This window comes from Leucopleurus acutus (assembly GCF_964270905.1).
Source record: "Leucopleurus acutus genome assembly, chromosome: 20".
In the NCBI taxonomy this organism is placed as follows: domain Eukaryota; kingdom Metazoa; phylum Chordata; class Mammalia; order Artiodactyla; family Delphinidae; genus Leucopleurus; species Leucopleurus acutus.
This window is the reverse complement of record NC_139162.1, coordinates 48,068,764-48,087,962: the sequence shown is the minus strand read 5'-3', so window position 1 is coordinate 48,087,962 and position 19,199 is coordinate 48,068,764. Positions and strand designations below refer to the sequence as shown.

Here is a 19,199-nt window from a genome sequence, read left to right as displayed (position 1 = left end):
AGAAATCAAGAATTCTCTAGACAAACACCCAGTGTTAGAGCTGGAAGGTGCTCATACAGCCCTCTTGATGTACATAGGAGGAAACCGAAGTTCAGAGAGGTCAGGTGTTTTGCCCAAGGTCACACAGCTGAAGCAGGGCAGTAGGAAGGGGAGATTGGGCAGAGCTGGGATTCAAGATCCAGTTGCTGTGCTCTCCAAAGCCCTTGTTCCTTCCACCAGACCAAGCTGATCTTCAAATTCAAGACTGAGGCACCTGGGTTCTGGATTTGGGTTTGAGGCCTCAGGATCAGGTGGGAGCTGACAGAGCCAAAAACAGGGACTGAGGCCTGTGAACAGAACGCTAGGTCAGAAAACAACGATCTATCACTCAACCCGCAGCCCCAGACCATCAGATCCAAGGGTTTTAAGAAGCCTCTAATCCAAGGTTTTCAGATTTCTTCAAAAAGAATCTTCTGCAGAAGCCCAGCATTGCAGACGGACAGTGGGATGTTGCTAAGTCTGATTCTAAGAACTCATCCTACGAATGGCTATGCACCTGTACACAAAAATGTAGGTCCAGGAGAATCATGGCAGCATTTCTTGTATCAGGAACAAAGACTGAAACAGCCTAATTTGGAACAGGTTAAAAAGATTATTGATGTCATCAAAGAATCCCAGGCAACTACTAAAATAAGTTCTATAAGATATATTCAGAGGAAAAAAACAAGCTACAGAACAACGTGTACAATATGCTATCTTTTGTGAAGGAAAAAGTGGGTATGGGCTCGTACATGCTCAGACATGTCTGGGAGGATGGGGAAAAAAATGGGGCACTGGAGAGGGAAGGGGACGGATTTTTTCACTCCCCCCCTCCCCACACGCTTTGAATTCTATTTAGTGTAGAATTAAACTGAATGCTACTTAATTCTATTTAATTAACTTCTGTCCTGCCCCCAGTTTAAAATATTAATATTAAAATATTTTTAAAATTTTAGAGATGATATTTAAATGCATATGGAAATGTAAAAGATCAAAAGAACCAAAGCAATCCTAAAGAAGGACACGAAAACTGGAGGATTCACCCTACTGGGTATTAAGACAATTTAAAACTGTGGTGTTATGAAAGAATGCTCAACATCATTAATTATTAGAGAAATGCAAATCAAAACTACAATGAGGTATCATCTCACACCGGTCAGAATGGCCATCACCACAAAATCTAGAAACAATAAATGCTGGAGAGGGTGTGGAGAAAAGGGAACCCTCTTGCACTGTTGGTGGGAATGCAAATTGATACAGCCACTATGGAGAACAGTATGGAGGCTCCTTAAAAAACTAAAAATGGAATTACCATATGACCCAGCAATCCCACTACTGGACATATACCCTGAGAAAACCATAATTCAAAAAGAGTCATGTACCAAAATGTTCATTGCAGCTCTATTTACAATAGCCAGGTCATGGAGGCAACCTAAGTGTCCATCAACAGATGAATGGATAAAGAAGATGTGGCACATATATACAATGGAATATTACTCAGCCATAAAAAGAAACGAAATTGAGTTATTTGTAGTGAGGTGGATGGACCTAGAGTCTGTCATACAGAGTGAAGTTAAGTCAGAAAGAGAAAAATACCGTATGCTAACACATATATATGGAATCTAAGAAAAAAAAAAAAAGGTCATGAAGAACCTAGGGGTAAGACGGGAATAAAGACACAGACCTACTAGAGAATGGACTTGAGGATATGGGGAGGGGGAAGGGTAAGCTGTGACAAAGTGAGAGAGCGGCATGGACATATATACACTACCAAACGTAAAATAGCTAGCTAGTGGGAAGCAGCCGCATAGCACAGGGAGATAGCTCAGTGCTTTGTGACCACCTAGAGGGGTGGGATAGGGAGGGTGGGAGGGAGGGAGACACAAGAGGGAAGAGATATGGGAACATATGTATAACTGATTCACTTTGTTATAAAGCAGAAACTAACACACAATTGTAAAGCAATTATACTCCAGTAAAGATGTTAAAAATAAATAAATAAATAAAATAAATAAAATAAAACTATGGTATTTAAGACAATGTGGTATTAGAGCAAAGACAGACAAACAGACAATAGAATGGAGAGTTTGGAAACCCACACATAAATGGATACTTGATTTATGACAAGGGTAAGACTGTGCTGAAGGGGGAAAGAATGAACATTTTAATAAATGGTGCCATTCAATAGAACATCCATATGGAAAAAATGTTCTCTGACCCCCCTACCTCACATAACACACAAAAACCAGTTCTAGGTGGATTGTAGATCTAAATGTAAAAGGCAAAATTATTACATTTTCAAGAAACATATAGGAGACTAGCTTTATGAACCTGGGGTAGGCAGAGAACTCTTTTTTTTTTTGGCCGTGCTGTGTGGCATGTTGGATCTTAGTTCCCCGACCACAGATCGAACCCATGCCCTCTGCCGTGGAAACGCGGGGTCTTAACCACAGGACCGCCAGGGAAATCCCAAGAATTCTTAAATTCTAAAAGCATTAACTGGACTTCCCTGGTGGTGCAGTGGTTAAGAATCCACCTGCCAATGCAGGGGACACGGGTTCCAGCCCTGGTCTGGGAAGATCCCATATGTTGTGGAGCAACTAAGCCCGTGCGCCACAACTACTGAGCCTACTCACCACAACTACTGAAGCCCACACGCTCTAGGGCTCGTGCTCTGCAACAAGAGAAGCCACCACAATGAGAGGCCCGCGCACCGCAATGAAGAGTAGCCCCCGCTCGCCACAACTAGAGGAAGCCCGCGCGCAGCAACGAAGACCCAACGCAGCCAAAAATAAATAAATAAGTAAGTACGTATGTAAATAAATAAATAAATAAAAGCATTAACCGTAAAGCAGGGAGAAAAGGATAAAATGGACTTTAGGAAAATTAAAAATCTTTTCATCAAAAGATACCACTGGGGGGACTTCCCTGGTGGTCCAGTGACTAAGACTCTGCGCTCCCAATGCAGGGGGCCCAGATTCAATCCCTGGTCAGGGAACTAGATCCCGCATGCTGCAAACAAGAGTTCATAAGCTGCAACTAAAGATCCCGCACGCCGCAACAAAGATCCTGCACTCAGCAACGAAGATCCCGCATGCCGCAACTAAGACCTGGCACGGCCAAATAAATAAATAAATATTGAAAAAAAAAAAAGATACCATTGAGGGGAATTCTCTGGCTGTCCACTGGTTAAGACTCCTCACTTTCACTGCCGAGGGCCCAGGTTCAATCCCTGGTCGGGGAACTAAGATCCCACAAGCTGCTCGGCACAGCCAAAAAAAATACCACCAAGAGTGAAAAGGCAAGCCTCAGAGTGGGAGAAGTTCTCTGCAATGCATATTCCAACAAAGAACTTACATCCAGAACGTATAAATAGATTACAAATCAATAAAAAGGTCAGATATTCCAATTTTCTAAAAACAGAGAAAGATCTGAGCAGGGACTTCCCAAAAGAAGGTTCCAAACAGGCAATAAATGAAAAAGTGGTCACCTTCCACGGTCGTTAAGGAAATGTAAGTTAAAACTACAATAGGGCTGGCACCTTCCTATACTCAGCACTGGCTAAACTGAGGAGCGACTGGAATTCTCCTTCACACACTGCCAGTGGGAATGGGGAATGGTACCGCCACTTTGGAAAATGCTTTGGCAGTATCTACCGAGGCTGGAAAACTCCAGCAATTCCACTCCTGCAAATACACTCGACAGAAATGCCTATGCATGTTCACTGAAAGGCGTGTGGTAGGGTGTTCACAGCAGGACTATTCACAATAGCAAAAGAACTAGAAACAACTTCAATGCGCATCAATTTGGTGGGTAAGTAAATCGCGGTGCGTTCATATAACAGGACATATAACGAGACTAAACTATTTGCAGCAACGTGGGTGAATCTCACAAACACGTGTTGTGCACAAGAAGGCAGACCAGAGAGAGAACATAGAATACGATGCCATTTATGTGAAGTTCAAAGCAGGCAAAGCTAACCTGGGGGGCGGTTAGAGACCAGAAGGGGCATATGGAGAGCTGGGGGTGGGAGAACTGGTCCCACAGGTGTGTTCAGTAATTGCAAATTCAGTGAGTGGTACACTTAACGATTTGTGCAAATTTCTGTATGCATGTTACACTTCTATAAAAATCCCTTGAAACTAAGAAATGTTAAAGTAGGGTGGGTTCTAGAACATGCCTCACAAGCTGCTTGCCTGGACCTTTTTTGTGAAGCCAGGACCCAATTCCATATCCAAGACTTCCTGGAGGGCAGTTTAAAGGACCCCGATCTAGTTTACCCCCTTCAGTTTATCATGAATATTTTAGTTCCCTCATTTTATAGGAGGAAGCTGAGGACAGAGAGAAGAGACCCACCCAGGTCACAAAGTGTACAGATGGCAGGGCCAGGCCTAGAACGCAGAAGTGAGGGCTTGGAAAGAAGCAGAAATCGACGTGGTGTGGCGCAACGTAGAAGCACGTGGGCTCTGCCATCCTCTAGTTGCGCGATTCGCGTCACCTAACCCTCCTGCACCTTAGTTTTGTCTGAAAATCGGCGCTCACAACGGTACCTGCCTCAGGGCTGCCATGAACGCCAAGTAACTCCAGCGAAGAGCTCAGCATACAGCTCAAAGACTCTGGCCACGATGGTGGCTATTCTTTACTTTTTTTGGCCCAACTACTCGGCTTGTGGGATCCTAGTTCCCCGACCGGGGATTGAACCCTGGCCCTCAGCAGTGAAAGTGCACAGTCCTAACCACTGGACAGCCAGGGAATTCCCGACTGCTATTCTTACTGATGATGCCAGATGGGGAGAGAAAAGGGATTCACATGTGCTCAGCACATCTTCCCAGCAGGACACTGCCAGGGGGGCCTGCTGATCTCATGCCATCCTCCCACAGCCCTTCAAGGTGGGACTATTAGACCCATTTTACGGCTGAACGTATGGAGCCTCGAGAGTTGGATGACCTGAGGTCCAGGCAAAGCCAGGAATGCAAGTGAGGTCTGTCTGACCCCAGAGGCACCAAAGAGCAAGACGACATGTCCCAGTCTGATGAAGGGAGAACCTCTCTGGGAGGGGGCGGGGCCTGGGGCTTGGGGAAGGGCCCTGCAAAGCCTCATCCCCTGGGGCACCTCTCCTGCACCCCCAGCTTCCCTGAGGGACCTCTCTTGGTCTTGGCACCAGCCCGCCCTCGCTCAACTCCAGATGTGTGGGCACCACCCAGGGACAGCCCCAGCCTCCACCCCACCTGCTCCCTCCCCCAGCCCAGCCCATCAACATCCCACATCAGATCCCCTCCCTCCCCACAGCCCCAGACAGCTCAGGCCTCATCCTCCCCAACCTGGGGCGTCTCTCTCTCCTGCAGCCTCCCTCAGGGCCCCGCTTTTCTGACACCCAGATCTGGCCCTGCCCCTTCCTGCTTAACGGTCTCTAACGACCAGGATAAGCATAACTAAGTTCTCCAGAGACCCTTCCCCACCTCTGTCACAGCACTCACCACCCCTCCATGTTCGTTAGGTGCCAGGCACCACCCCAGGCCCAAGGGACAGAGCAGGGAATAAGACAAGCCCTGAAAGCTTCCTGTCCCCGGCGCCCAGGTTGACTCACGTCTGAATCCCCGAGTGCCTGGAGCAGGCCCAGCCCAGAAACACAAGTCTGAAAATGTTAGTGAACGAATGGGCAGGTCCGGCTGTGCACACTGAGGCCACTGCCTCCGCATCCGATCTGGCAGACACCTCCTGAGGCCCCTGCTCCTGTGGTTCCTGCTGCCTGGAAGGCCAGGTCCCTCCTCTGTGCACCCAACTCCTACACAGCTTCTAAAGCCCTGTCTAACACCACCTCCTCTGTGAAGCCTTCTTCAGGCCTTTGAAGGCTGAGGCAGCCCCTCCTTTCTGTGGGGGTCCCTTATTACCCTGTGTGGAAACGATTGTGTCCAGGTCTGTCTCCATCAGACTGGGATTCCCCCTGCAGGGTCACTCAAGGTTAGGGAGACCACGGGACCACCTGGGACTCATTCCTCCGCCTCCAGAATATGTGTGAGGTCTGGTGCAGGGCAGCTTCAGTAAATATTTGTGGAATGAATGAGAAAATGAATGACTCCATCAGGAGAAAAATGAAGGTCAGGAAGAGGGCAACACTGGCTCAGGGGCCCTGGGGAGAACTGGAGACAAGTGTGGGAGAAGACTGGAAGCCCCCCAGGGTCACATCCCTGCTCTCCTGATACCCCCTCCCTGACCTCCGCCCCTGCTCCCCACCGAGAACCCCAGGAAGCCTCTGGGGTTGGCTCCACTCCCACACGTGCAGAGGCGCTCCGTCTCCCAGCCAGCCTGGCCTGGTCCTCAGGGCCCCTGAGTGAGGCTGTTACGAAGTGTTTGGTTTCCCGTCTGTAAGCCATCTGGCCCTCCCCAGGAGGAGGTCCACATTAGGTCAGGAGCTCCCTAGGGACAGAGGAAATAGCTCTGTGACGCGCTGCTTTAGGGGGCCTCCGACGTCCTGTGGAGCCTGTGTAATCCTCTCAACCTCAGCATCCACAGCTATCAGCCGGCCCACCTCACGGTGACCGAGGGGCTTCGCCCAGACAACGGATGCCAGCGGGCCGGGGACCCAGCTGCTCGAGGCAGCTTCCTGCTCCCCAGGTCCTGTGCGTCTCCCCTCCCTGGCCTCCTGGCAGGAAGCAGCAGGGTGCAGGGCAGAGGGCAGGGGCTCCGAGCATGTCACTCAGCTCCAGCAGGGACTTGCCCTGTGACCTGTTTCCTTACCTTCAAAAGGAGGAAGATAGGACAAACCTCACCGACTAGCTGAGAGGTTTAATGAGTGACACCTGCAAGGGCCTAGCACCGTGCCTGCTGCAGAACAGGTGCTCCATATATCCTCCCTGACCCACAAAGGCACCTCGGTCTCTGGTCTGGTAAAATGCAGGAGTGCCACTCCAGGGGCTACAGGACCATCTCCACGGCTGGTGCTCAGGAAGGAGAGGACTGGACATTCAGAGCACAGTGGTTAAGACTCGGGCTCTGGAGACTCAGAGACGTGGCATCCATCCTGGCTATGCCTTATAAGAGACGTGGCATTCGTCCTGGCTATGCCTTATACTTGCTGTGTGACCTGGGCAAGTCGCTTTACCTCTCTGAGCCTCTTCAAGATGGATATTAAATAAGTTGGCATGTGTCAACACACTCGGTGGGCAAATGTGACAAAATGACTGCTCTAGCAATGGCGATTTACAGGGGCCTACCCTGGGCCAGGCGCTGCGAGAGGCGCCCCGCCTGTACCGCCTCGTGGAATCCTCATGATGCCAGTCGTTCCCATCTCTGCCGTGCATCGGCAGGCTGGCAGCACCCAGGGCTGGACCTGGCTCTGATGGCAGAGTCTGTGCCCACCGCTGCTCCAGCAGCAATTAGGCTGGTGACGTCGCGGCCACAGTCAGGAGTTGTTGGGTGCCTGGGTCACGTCCCCACTGGTCCGTGTGCCGTGCCAGCCCAGGCATCCCTCCTCCTCACTAGGACTGGCCTGGGGCACCGCTCAGGAAAGGCACCTTCATCTACCGCCTGTCCCCACAAGGGCCACTCACCAGGATGGTCGTAACCACCAGCGTCTTATTGGCCAGTGTCTGCGACAGGTTGATGTCCAGGGTGGTGGCGTTCATCGCCAGGGTCCGGTTGGAGTACCACACCCCGATCTGAGGCAGAGAGGGCACTGTCAGCACAGGCCCTGCCTGAGGATGCCTCAGCCCTCTGGGCCCCGCCCCGACCTGCCCCAGCCCCCAGCTCCATCCAGGCTCTGGCATTGTCCTGGGGATGCTCACCTCACGGTGGCCCTGCCGAGACTTCTCCAGGATGCGCAGGGTGTAGTTGGTCCTCTGACCTTTGCTGTTGAACTCGACACGCCCAGTCAGCCCGTCATACTCTACCTAGCAGGGCGGGAGGAGGGCAGAGGGAAGGGTGGCAGGGGCCCAGAGGGGAAGAGACAGAGATGGAGGAGACGAGAGAGAGGGAGAGGGACCAGGAAGGACCACAGTTAAACGAGTAAGACAACATGCCAGCAAACGAGAGGAGATGGAACAAAGAAGCAGGGCAAGGGCAGCGCAGACAGGCAGAGGAAGGCCAGGAGAGGAGAGACAGACGGGAGAGTGAGGTCCAGGGAGAGCAGGAGGTGGGGCCGGGGTCGGAGGTGGGGGGACAGGGCAGAGGGGGTGCCGCGGGGTGGACACAGTGAGCACCGCCCCAGGAGGCAGGCTGCCACGCCACCTCGGCCCTCCCCACTCCCGGCTCACCATGCGCAGGTAGTTCATGAGGCTGGTCCCATGGGGCCAAATGTTGGCCGACGTACAGGCCAGCGGCTTCACACCGATCTCCTGGCTGCGGTTCAGCTCCCGGACGGCACTCACCACCACGTGCACGGCGTCGAACATCAGGGCAGCTGACAGCTGGGGTGTGGGGTGTGGGGGGGGGCAGAGATGGGGAGGGATGGGAAAGATGCAGTTCAGCCAGGGGAGCCCCAAAGCCCCGTGTACCACCCCCAAGCCCTGAGACAACTCTCCTCTCTCCAGGAACATAAAACCACGCAGGTCAGGAGCGAGGACGGTCTTCTAGGGGATCGGAGATGACAGTGGGAAAGACGTGCATGCTGCCCACGCCGCCATGGGGGCAGCTCTTCCTGACTGCGTGCGGCCTGTGTCTGTTTGGGGAAGGGCACGTCTGACAGGGTTTGCCTAGACGGCCAGCTGTCACCCTCAAGGGGGATGTTGGTGGGCGCAGGAATCTGTGTGTCTTTGTGGCTGATGTAGGGTCATGGAGGGTGGGGGGAGACAGCCACAGCCCCTGTCTGAGTGTGTCTGGGGACACATTTATGTGGGTGGGGCTGGAAAAACATGCTTATTTGTCTATATACAGGGTGGGCCTGATGTGCAGGAAGCAGGAGAACGTAACGGTTATGAGTCCAGGGCTTGGGAGGCTCTGAGCTGGAGGCCCGGCCCTACTACTTCCTGTAGAGAACCAAGTCCACACCTCTCTCAGAATCTCAGTTTCCTCCCTTGTAAAGGAAGGGTGATAGTTATCTCTGCCTCCGAGTGCTTATGTGGGGCTCAAGCGAGACAATGCATGCAGAGTGCTCAAAATAGCGCCTGGCACACAGTGAGGGCTCGACACAAACTGGCCACTGAGCGGTGACGGCCAACATGGGATGTGTGTCTGGGAGAGCATGTCTTGGCTGGGTGGGGTAAAGGTCTGAATATCCGTGTTGGGTAGGTAGGTGTGGGGTGCGGATGGACGCTCCCCTGTCCGTGTATGTGTGCGATGGCCCTGCACGCACATGTCTGACTGCAAGGCTCAGTGTCTGTGTGAGTTTTTGTGCACGTAGGAGTGTCTTGGTACCTTGGTGTATGGCTAGATGTTTGTGAACAAATACACATAAATATGCATCTTTTGTATGTTTGCATTTATTCAACATATATTATCAGATACTACTCTGAGCAGGTGGTTTTAGATGCTGGTTATACCATAGTGAACAAAACAGAAACGCCCGCCCTCATGGAACTTACAAGCTAAATATCTGTACATACCTCTAAGCAAAACATAGAGCAAGCCACATGGTGATTAGATAAGCAAAGATAGATGCTATGGAGAAAAATCTGGCAGGGAAGGTGGCTAAATAGTGGGTAGTTTGCCATTTTGTAAACAGGGGGACATTTGAGCAGTAACTTGGAGAGGAGGGAGCAAATTACTAGTTCCCTGGGGAAGTGCACGCAAAGCAGCAGGAAGAGCAAGTGCAAAGGCCCTGAGTTGCGCATGTGCTGGGGCAGCAGAGGCACCTGAAGGAGACCCAGTGGCTGGAGCGGCTTGGGAGGTGGAAAGGAAGAAAGGGCTCAGACTTAGCTCAGGGCCACGCTGTGAGGCCTTGTGGATGTTCTCAGAAAGCGAGTGGGGCACCGGAGGGTTCTGAGCACAACCGGCCAAGGCCTGAAGGGGCCCCGGAAGTGTCTGTGTGCAGGATGCCCATGTGCCGGGGGCAAGGGTGTGAGCTCACCGCGGGGCCGGGGTAGGTGCTGGCTTCACAGTTCTCCCTCCAGGACATGTTGAGGCTGCGCACAAACTCAGGATAGAAGGGGTGAGAGGTGTTGAACATGGAGAAGCCCAGGATGTTGGAGGAGTCCTCCACGATCCCATCCAGGTGCAGGATGGGGAAGTCCTGGGACCGAGAAGAGGGGGTGAGGGAGGGGCTGGGCCCACGTCAGGGCAGATGCTGCACGGGGAGATGGGGGCTTCGGGGGCTGCAGAGGGTACGCACCATGGTGGTGAGGATGTACTTGTAAAACGCTGAGGTCATTCCCAGCTCCGAGGCCTGGAGAACACAGGAGGCAGGCATGGGGAGAAGTCGAGAGAGCAAGAGAGATTTAGAGACAGGCCTTGCAAGGAGACACCCCATAAGGAACAGTAAGAGACACCCAGAGACAGAGAGAGACAGGGGAAAGGAGACAAGTGGGGGCAGAGGGAGACCTTGGTTGCTCATGTCCCGCAGGGTGACTAGGGCCCCAGGTGGGAAGAAGATTTTGTTGGAGGAGAGAATGACACCCTCAAGTGCCCGCCTCCCTCTTTAGGTCACATAGAAGACTGCCTTCTGGAGACAGGCAAAGGGACACCTCAGAAACAGGATGGGGGAGGGCAACCTTAACCTTAACCTTAACCCCCAGGTTGCCCCAAAGCCAAATTTGGGCTGCTAATTTGTAAGGCTCAGCCTGGTCACAGATCAGAAAAACTACCCCCTGCAATCTTTAAAAGCACTTTGCAGGGCTTCCCTGGTGGCGCAGTGGTTGAGAGTCCGCCTACCGATGCAGGGGACACGGGTTCGTGCCCCAGTCTGGGAAGATCCCACATGCCGCGGAGCGGCTGGGCCCGTGAGCCATGGCCGCTGAGCCTGCGCATCCGGAGCCTGTGCTCCGCAGCGGGAGAGGCCACAACAGTGAAACGCCCGCATACCGCAAAAAAAAAAAAAAAAAAAAAAAAAGCACTTTGCAATGAAAGGCAGCCAATTTAAATCTCAAGATTCGGGAATTCCCTGGCGGTCCAGTGGTTGGGACTCCATGCTTCCACTGCAGGGGGCACAGGTTTGATCCCTGGTCAGGGAACTAAGATCCCGCAAGCCGTGCAGCACAGCCAAAAAAATAAAAAAAATAAAAAATAAATAAATCTCAAGATTCATGTTGTGAGCCCCCTTTCTCACAGTCCTCAAGGAAAACAAAGTTAGAAGACGTCTCCATGCTAGGAGTGCCCAGTTCTGTCCTGCTACCATCATTAGAACATGAAATGGCACCAGACTGCATTGCCTGTGTGGCAGGAGCTGTTATCACATGGGTTACAGCCCATTCCAGGACAGAAAAATGCAGGCTCGAGAGGAAAGTGACCACCGGTCACTTGGCTCGCACAGGAGGGGCTGGGACCTCTGCCCCAGAACCCGAAATCTTTTCTCTAAGCCTCAAGAGCCTTGTGGATTCTGTCCACACTTCTTCCTGTTAGCTACGATAGGCAATGATATATGGTTTTAATTCTTTAAAAACTGGAGAAAAATAAATAATACACATTCGATTATGAGGAAAAATTAAGAGCAGGGAACAATGAATGATTAATGAATGTGGGTCACCATTGGATGGCATGTGGAGGGCCCATGGGGAAATGTCCTGTGCTGGCCCTTCCTGGGTGGTGCCCTTGAGACAGTCCATTCCCCGCCCCCGCCAGAACCCCTGCTTCTTCATCCAAAAAATGGTATCATACCTGCCCTGCCCTGCAGGTTGGAGTGAGAGCCAAATTACCTTGTTTTTTTTTGTTTTTTGGGGGCCACACTGAAAGAATTGTGGGCTCCTAGTTCTCCCACCAGGGAGAGGACCAGGGCCCCCTGCAGTGGAAGCGCAGAGCCCTAACCACTGGACCACCAGGGAAGTCCCGAGAGCCAAATTAAAGAAGGCACGCAAACACCTCGACACAGAGTAGGAGAGGCACTCAGTAAAGATGACAGGGCGCTCCCACTACGCCCGCGTTTATTCTGGGCCAGGGCCTGTCCCAGTGCTTCCCCACCTTTCACTCATTAACCCTCATGGCACCCCACTGAGGTAGCAGGTATGCACAGAGAGGGAAGGCGACTGTCCAGGGTCCAACCAAGGGTGCAGCCGGCAAGCAGCTGAGCTGAGAGACAAAACTTCCTATTTAGCGTTTGCACGTAGGAAGCGGGGCTCCGGACCACCACGTGATAACTGAGGCCCATGGGCCTTGGTTGACTTGTTCTGTCACCCCATGTTTCTGCTCCTGACCCTGTAGGGAAATCAGAGAGGGGACCCACCAGAGAGGGGAAATCAGGTGGGGACCCACCTTACGGAGAATGAGGTGGGAAATGGATGCGTTGGCGTCGATGATGATGGTGGACACTTTGTCATCTCGGATCTCCTTGAGCAGCGGCGTGGGGTCCCGGCTGTCGTCCAGCATCCTCACTGACAGCGTCTCCTTGGAGATGAGGAAGCCGCGCACCAGTTCCTCCAATCGCAGCAGACCTGAGGGAGGGGTGGGGCCCTGGGTTAGAGCCCCTCCGTGTGCCTGGAGTTGGGGCAGCCGCTCTCTCCTCTCTGGCACGGGGTAGCTGGGAGAGGACCAGGGCTCGCCCAGGATGTGGGGTGGCTGTTTGGAGTGCAGCTGGCTCTCTTGGGGTGCTGGGCCCAGGTGCCTGATGCTCGGGTCCTCTCAAATTGAAGTCTCAACCGAGACCTCCCCCGACCTCCAGATCGCTGTCTCCTGCCACCTTTCTGCCCCCACCGGGCTGCATGACAAACGTCGCACACTTCACGTGTGCATAGTCGCAATCTGCTCTCCTCGCCAAACCACCACAGTGGTGAACAGACTCCAGCCGGCCAGGCGCTCAGGCCAGAACCTTTGACGGCAGCCTGGCCCCTGTCTGTCTCTCACACCCACGGCCAATCCACCCAGGCTCTACTTTCAAAACACACCCCATGGCACCACATCCCTGTCACGGCCCTGGCCCGAGCCACTGCCATCTCCCACCTGTGACATCGGCCACGCCTGCCCCCGGAGAGTCTGTTCCCTACACAGCAGCCAGAACTGCTGCTGTAACGCAGATGTGTCCTCCTCTGTTCCAAACCCTCCAACGGCTTCTCGCTGGTTCAGAGTGAAGGCCAAAGTCCTCACAGTCTGCAAGGCCCTACTCCATCTGCCAACTCACTTCATTATGTCCCTGACCTCATCTCCTCCTCTCCCACTCGCTTGGCTCCAGCCACGTCGGCCTCCTTGTTGTCACACACACACACACACATGTGCCCCATGGCCTCTGCGCTGGCTGTTCCCTCTGCCTGGAACGCTCCTCTCCAGACCCCCACACTCCAGATCTTTACTCAGATATCACCTCCTCAGTGAGGTCCACGCCAACCATTCTATTTCAAATTGCACCCCCTTACTCCAGCTCTCCCAATTCCCATCATCCTCCTCTATTTGTCCACAGGACTCACTACTCCTGACCAGACCACGTCTTCTCTATGTCTACTGCCTGGCTCTTCTCATTAGGTTTGACAAGGGCCTGGTTCATGCACTGCCACATCCCTAATACCAAGAACAATGTCTGGGGACTTCGCTGGTGGATCAGTGGTTAAGAATCCACCTGCCAATGCAGGGGACAGGGGTTCGAGCCCTGGTCCAGGAAGATCTCACACGTCTCAGAGCAACTAAGCCCGTGCGCCACAACTACTGAGCCTGTGCTCTACAGCCTGCGAGCCACAACTACTGAAGCCCGCGCGCCTAGAGCCCGTGCTCCACAACAAGAGAAGCCACTGCAGTGAGAAGCCTGCACACTGCAACGAGTGACCCCCGTTGGCCGCAACTAGAGAAAGCCTGCGTGCAGCAACGAACACCCAACACAGCCAAAAATAAATAAATTAAATAAATAAGTAAAAAGTAAAAAATAAAAATAATGTCTGGACCACGGCAGGTGTGCAGTGAATACCTTTTGAAAGAGCAATCCCTCCTGGAGGTGACTGAGCACAGTCCTCTCTCTCTCCAGCGGCACCCACAAGCCCGTCAGCCTCCCAGACGTCTCCACTTGAATGTCTCAAAGACACCTCAAACACAGTGTGTGCCCCTGAACTGACTGTCCCCTCCTCCTCGGGCAGGACCTGGTCACCATCCGTGACCCCACCCTCTCCCTTCCCTCACAACTCTCCTCAAAGCCATTCTGGCCCCTCCGTCCCCACGCCACCACCTGAGCCCTAACCAGGACCATCCCTCCCCGCCTCTAGCTGCTCTCCATGCCACATCTCGTGTCATGGAGTCTCCAAGTCTCCTCTCTGTGTTGCAGCCGAAGAGCCCAAAGAGCTCTTCCTGCAACACACTCGTCCCTGCCCGGTGTGGGTACTTTCCATGGCCCCCATCATCTTCAGGAAAAAACAAAAGGCCCTCAGTGATCATGCCCCGTTCCCGGGTCCTACTTCATTGCTCCCATGCTGGGAGCATCTCTGAGCCTCCCAGGGCCTCGCCTCTGCCCTGCCCTGCCCTCTGCTTTGTACATACTCCCTCTCTTCTCTCCCACCTCACCTCCTCCCTACCTTTCAGGTCCATCTTAGAGGTCCCTTTCTCTGGGAGGCAGGCTCTGAACCTCCTAGACTAGGGTTGGATCACCCCCGCTTAACTCCTGAGAGCTCGCAACACTCCACATCACAACTGCTCGACCACGGCGTCCCCCAGTGGCCCCGGAGCTCCGGGAAGCCGGGGACCACGCCTAGCGTTGTTCACTGCTAAATCACTGGGACCTAGCAGGGGCCCTGCTCCGAGCACGTGCTCAGTCACTATCTGCAGACTAAAGAGTCTCTTTAGGGGCAGGAGTGGGTGGGGAGGGGGTGGCCTGTGGAACCAGAGGTCTGGGTTCCTAAAGGGGAAGGGATGGTGGAGACTAGGAGAGCCTGTGTCTGGATCCCCCGGGCCTTAAAATCAGGGGGCATTCATGACTGTGGGAGACTAGATGTCTTGGGAAGGGGAGTTTGGGGAAATAGAAAACAAGGCATCCAGTTCTCCTCCCTCGTGGGACTTCCCTGGCAGTCCGGTGGTTAGGACTCTGTACTCTCACTGCCAAGGGCCTGGGTTCAATCCCCAGTCGGGGAAACTAGGATCCCACAGGCCGGGCGGCGCGTCCAAAAAAATAAAATAAAATAAAAAACAGTTCTCCTCCCTCACACTCGGCCTTGGCGCAGATGAGGCTGGCCGAAGGGTAGTTGAAGGACTTGAGGATCCGGGAGACCGCCAGGCTGACGTCCTCGTTACTGGGGTACAGGCTGACAGACGCGAAGCGAAGGTACTGAAGGCGGGGCATCTCCTCGGGACCCACCTTGACGTGGGGGATCTGAACAGAGAAGGACCTTTGCTTCCATCCTGCTCCCCCCTCCCCAGCCCTCGCCTCCAGGGACCGCCCCCCCGCCAACCCCGCGTTCCCACCTCACCTCCTTCTCCCCACAGATATGGCTCACGGTGGAGGCCGACGCAGGGCTGGAGGAGGGCCCCAGGACGGACACGACCCCCTTGGGCAGGATCTGACACACTGCGAGGGGTGGGAAGAGACCGCAGATTCAGGGACCCTCTTCCTCCTCTCTGTTCCCGCCCTCAGGGAACTGCCTTGGCCCAGGAGAGAACCCGACACTCCACATGGAGCTGCCTGACCCTCCTCCACCACCTGGGGACCCAGAAGCCCAGTCCCTGACCCAGCCCACCGCAGGAGACAAAAGGAGGGGGCACGAGACAGAGGGAGGCAGGGAGACATGGCAACAGAGGGCCGGCTCAGACCAAGAGAGAGACAAAGGAAGAAATGAAGAGGATACACCAAGGACCTCCTTCTGGCTGCAAATCCAGTGCCTGGTTTCTCAGCCTTTGTCTCTCTTAAGCTTTTGAACCACGCACAACCTAAGGTGCATCCAACACCCCCTCTACCCTGAACCCACAGCCAAGGTCCCCTCTACACTCTACACCCCAAACACCATTCCTCTGCTGCATTTCCTCGCTCCTCTTTCTTCCATTTTCTTTCTCCTTAAACATGTGTGCATCTCAAGACTGGGAGGTGGACGGAAGCCTTGGTTTTTACCTGTCCAGTGCCCATCCCCATGGCAGAACCCTAACTTTTCCTGAGGGAACCACATGGTTCCCAGAATTGATTGGTGCCTGACCCAGGATCAAAGAACCACATAGTGCTGGCCACAGGGATCGGTTCAGAGATGGGGACAGGCTCAAACTCGGCCACTGAGAGCCTTCCCCACGTCCTCTGCTAAAATTATCACTGGGTTTGCTAAACTGGTGAGATGCAAAGTTTTGAGCAGTTGAGGCCATCTTGCCATCAGCTGGGGAGGGCCTTCCTGAAAATGAAGCCAATTTAGAGGAAAGTAGGACCCAGAGATGAAGACACAGAGGTTCCTGGAACATCATTTGAGTGCCTGTATTAAGCCTTGCCTGAAACAATCCTGGGATATCATTTGGGTACCTGGATTCAACCAAGCCTGAAATTAAATTTTAGGCCTTTTAGTGACATGAGCTGATAAGTTATCTTTTTTCCTTAAGGCAGCCTGAGTTGGGTTTCTGCCATCCAACTAAGAGCACCGTAACTAAACGTCTCATCTTCCTCCAAACTTATTCCTTCTGTGTCTTCCATGTTGGTGGGGGTCCCACCATTTACACACACCAAATACCTGGAAATGGTCCTTGCCTTCAATCTTCCTCCTAATGGCCAATTAGTCACCAAATCCTGTCTCTTTTTTGTCCCCAAATTTTCTCATATGTGTCCGCTTCTCTTCGACCCCTCCTCCCCTGTCCTACTTCAGGGCTGTCAACTCAGGCGCGCACCAGTCTCCTCGCCAGCTCCCCAAATCCAGCTTCCAGACTCCACTTTCACCAGCTCCCTGTTCCAAACCCATCAACGACTCCCCACTGCCTGTAGGTGAAGGTAGCGTCCTTCAACCTGACCTGTAGACCTCCTCGAGCTGGCCTGTCAACCTGCCCAGCCTCACCTCCCACTGCCGAGTCACACTCCAGTCCAGAAGTCTCTCACGATCCCCCCAAACACGTCCTGAGTCCAGGTGTTCAGGATGGGTGCAACCCCACATCGAGTTGCTTGGCTCCAAATACTCAGCCCTCCCCTCTGCCCCAGCTCCAGACTACAGGCACATGCCTGGAATACCATCTCCCTCCATACCCTCCAACCCGGTCTCTCATTGTGTTCTGTGCTATACCAGTCAAAAAAGTCCAGGAAACATTGGACCCCATTCTCCCTCTCAGTGATCTGAAACACACATGAACATAACAAAGGCCCTGATAAAGGCCTGCAGGAAAGAACCTGTCTAAAACACCTTTGAAGGCAGCATCTCCCGAAGGTCTAATGTCCCCAGCACGTCTGTTCAAGGGACACTTGCTCAGTCTGTGAGTATTCACAGACTCATGCACCCCTACTATAGGGCTGGTTGTGTTCCACGGGGCATACCTTGAGCAACACCTCTCCCTCTACATCCTGCTCATCTTTCAGAGCTCAGCTTCAGTTTAGTCTTCTCCAGAACACCTTCGCTGTCCCTGCCCCTGAGGCACCCTGGCCTCGCTGCCTGGGCCCCTCATTACTTAGCTCTGGGGGCTAAGTGTCCCCAGCCAGCTGTGAAGCTTCTCTTTCAAACGAGGCCCTCAGCTCCTCCAGGGCAGCACGGGGGCTGATGCTCTCCCCACCGCCCCAGGCCCAGCAGCACCATCTCTGGGAAGGAGAGGGCAGTGCAGACAGGAAGGAAGGGGCAGATGGAACTAGAAGAGAACATGGCAAGCTGAGGTGGCCAGGGCCGAGGAACAGACGGAGGGCCACCAGCCTGCCCTGCCTCACCCCACGGCCCCTGTGGCCCTGCTCACTGGTGTCCGTGGTCTCGTACTGGCTGTCCCGCTGCAGCTCAAAGATGTCTACTTCCACGCGGGCCTTGGCTGGGACCTCGATGATCCCGTTGATCTGCTCCCGGGCCAGGGCCAGGGCCAGACGTTCACCGCGGCCACACACTGTCTGGTCGTCCAGGATGGCAGCTGAGGGGACACAGGAGTTGGGGACCATACTCCTGGGTCCTGAGGGAGGAAGGGCTGGGCTCCTGGATTCCTTGGCTCTGAGGGAGGTTGGAGGTGGGGTCAGGGCTCCAGACTCCCTGATCTGAGGTTGGAGAGAGCCGGGATCTGGACTCCTAGGTCCGGGGGAGGAAGGAGCCGGGGGCTGCTGGGCCGAGGCCCAGATCCCTGGGTCCTGAGGGGCTGGCAGGCCCAGAAAAGAACCCCAGGGAGGGCTCCGGGAGGGTCTGTGAGGAGGCAGGGGCCAGCGGGGGCGCTGTAGGGCCTCACCCATGCGCAGTGATGAGAGCACCTGGCAGCTGGGGCTGGCAAAGGCGACAATCAGCAGCAGCAGCAGCTCAGCCGGCATCTTCCTCCTTCCTCATGGGGACGCAGCTGCCGCGGCCCCCACTCGCCACCTGCAGGGAGACCCCCAGCCCACGGGGAGATTGCTGATATGGGGGCCTCTGAGCCCCTCTGGGGACTGCTGGATGGGGTGGTGACCACAGAGCCTGGGACACTGTTGCTGAGCTCTGAAGGGCCCTGCCCTCATTAGAGCTGACGAGACTGAAGGCATCGCTGTAGGGGGAGCTGAGAATCAGAGGAGCGCTAGCAGGGAGAAGCCCACAGCACGCAGGCACTGAGTGGGAGAAACACTGCTAGAGCCACCAAAATGGGAGGCAGGCATGAAAAGGATCTCAGGTAAGAGCGAATTCCAGGAACCATCTCCACCCCAGGAGGAGACCAGGAAGTGCCACCCCCCCACCCAATTCCGCCCCTGTCTCTGGGCAGGCAGCTGTTACTAGGCAACAGAAACCGGCTGGAGAGGATGCAGTGGTTGCTAGGCAACCCCATCCCAGGCCTCACTTGCCACCTTCCTGACGTCCCTGGTTCCCACAATCCCACAGGGAGAAAGGCCTGGACATCCGGGGTCTGGAGGGGAGAGTATCCAGGAGTTAGGAAACTTGGGAAGAGAAAGACACATGGAGGCACACAGATGGAGTCAGATGGTCAGACCCGAGGCACCTAAGGGACTAAAAAAGAAAAAAGGAAAAAAGAAAGGTAAAGAGAGGGAAGGGGGGAAGCAGAGAGACAGAAAGAGGAAGAGAGGCCAG

General features: G+C 54.0%; 1 protein-coding gene across 2 annotated transcripts in view; it reads right to left on the bottom strand.

Moving 5' to 3' along the window:
* Positions 1 to 18,469, bottom strand: part of GRIK5 (glutamate ionotropic receptor kainate type subunit 5) — a gene marked incomplete at both ends in the record, with an annotated part of 46,926 nt that extends 28,457 nt beyond the window's left edge. The window contains 10 exons of one of the 2 annotated variants that reach the window (XM_082862204.1): positions 7,569 to 7,676; positions 7,803 to 7,907; positions 8,271 to 8,423; positions 10,022 to 10,183; positions 10,283 to 10,336; positions 12,355 to 12,533; positions 15,214 to 15,379; positions 15,477 to 15,574; positions 17,905 to 18,069; positions 18,376 to 18,469. In XM_082862204.1, the coding sequence (XP_082718330.1) occupies positions 7,569 to 7,676; positions 7,803 to 7,907; positions 8,271 to 8,423; positions 10,022 to 10,183; positions 10,283 to 10,336; positions 12,355 to 12,533; positions 15,214 to 15,379; positions 15,477 to 15,574; positions 17,905 to 18,069; positions 18,376 to 18,454 (1,269 nt within the window). The remainder of the gene's footprint in view (positions 1 to 7,568; positions 7,677 to 7,802; positions 7,908 to 8,270; positions 8,424 to 10,021; positions 10,184 to 10,282; positions 10,337 to 12,354; positions 12,534 to 15,213; positions 15,380 to 15,476; positions 15,575 to 17,904; positions 18,070 to 18,375) is intronic. The other variant, XM_082862205.1, reaches the window with a different exon arrangement.
* Between the last annotated feature and the right edge of the window lie 730 nt (positions 18,470 to 19,199).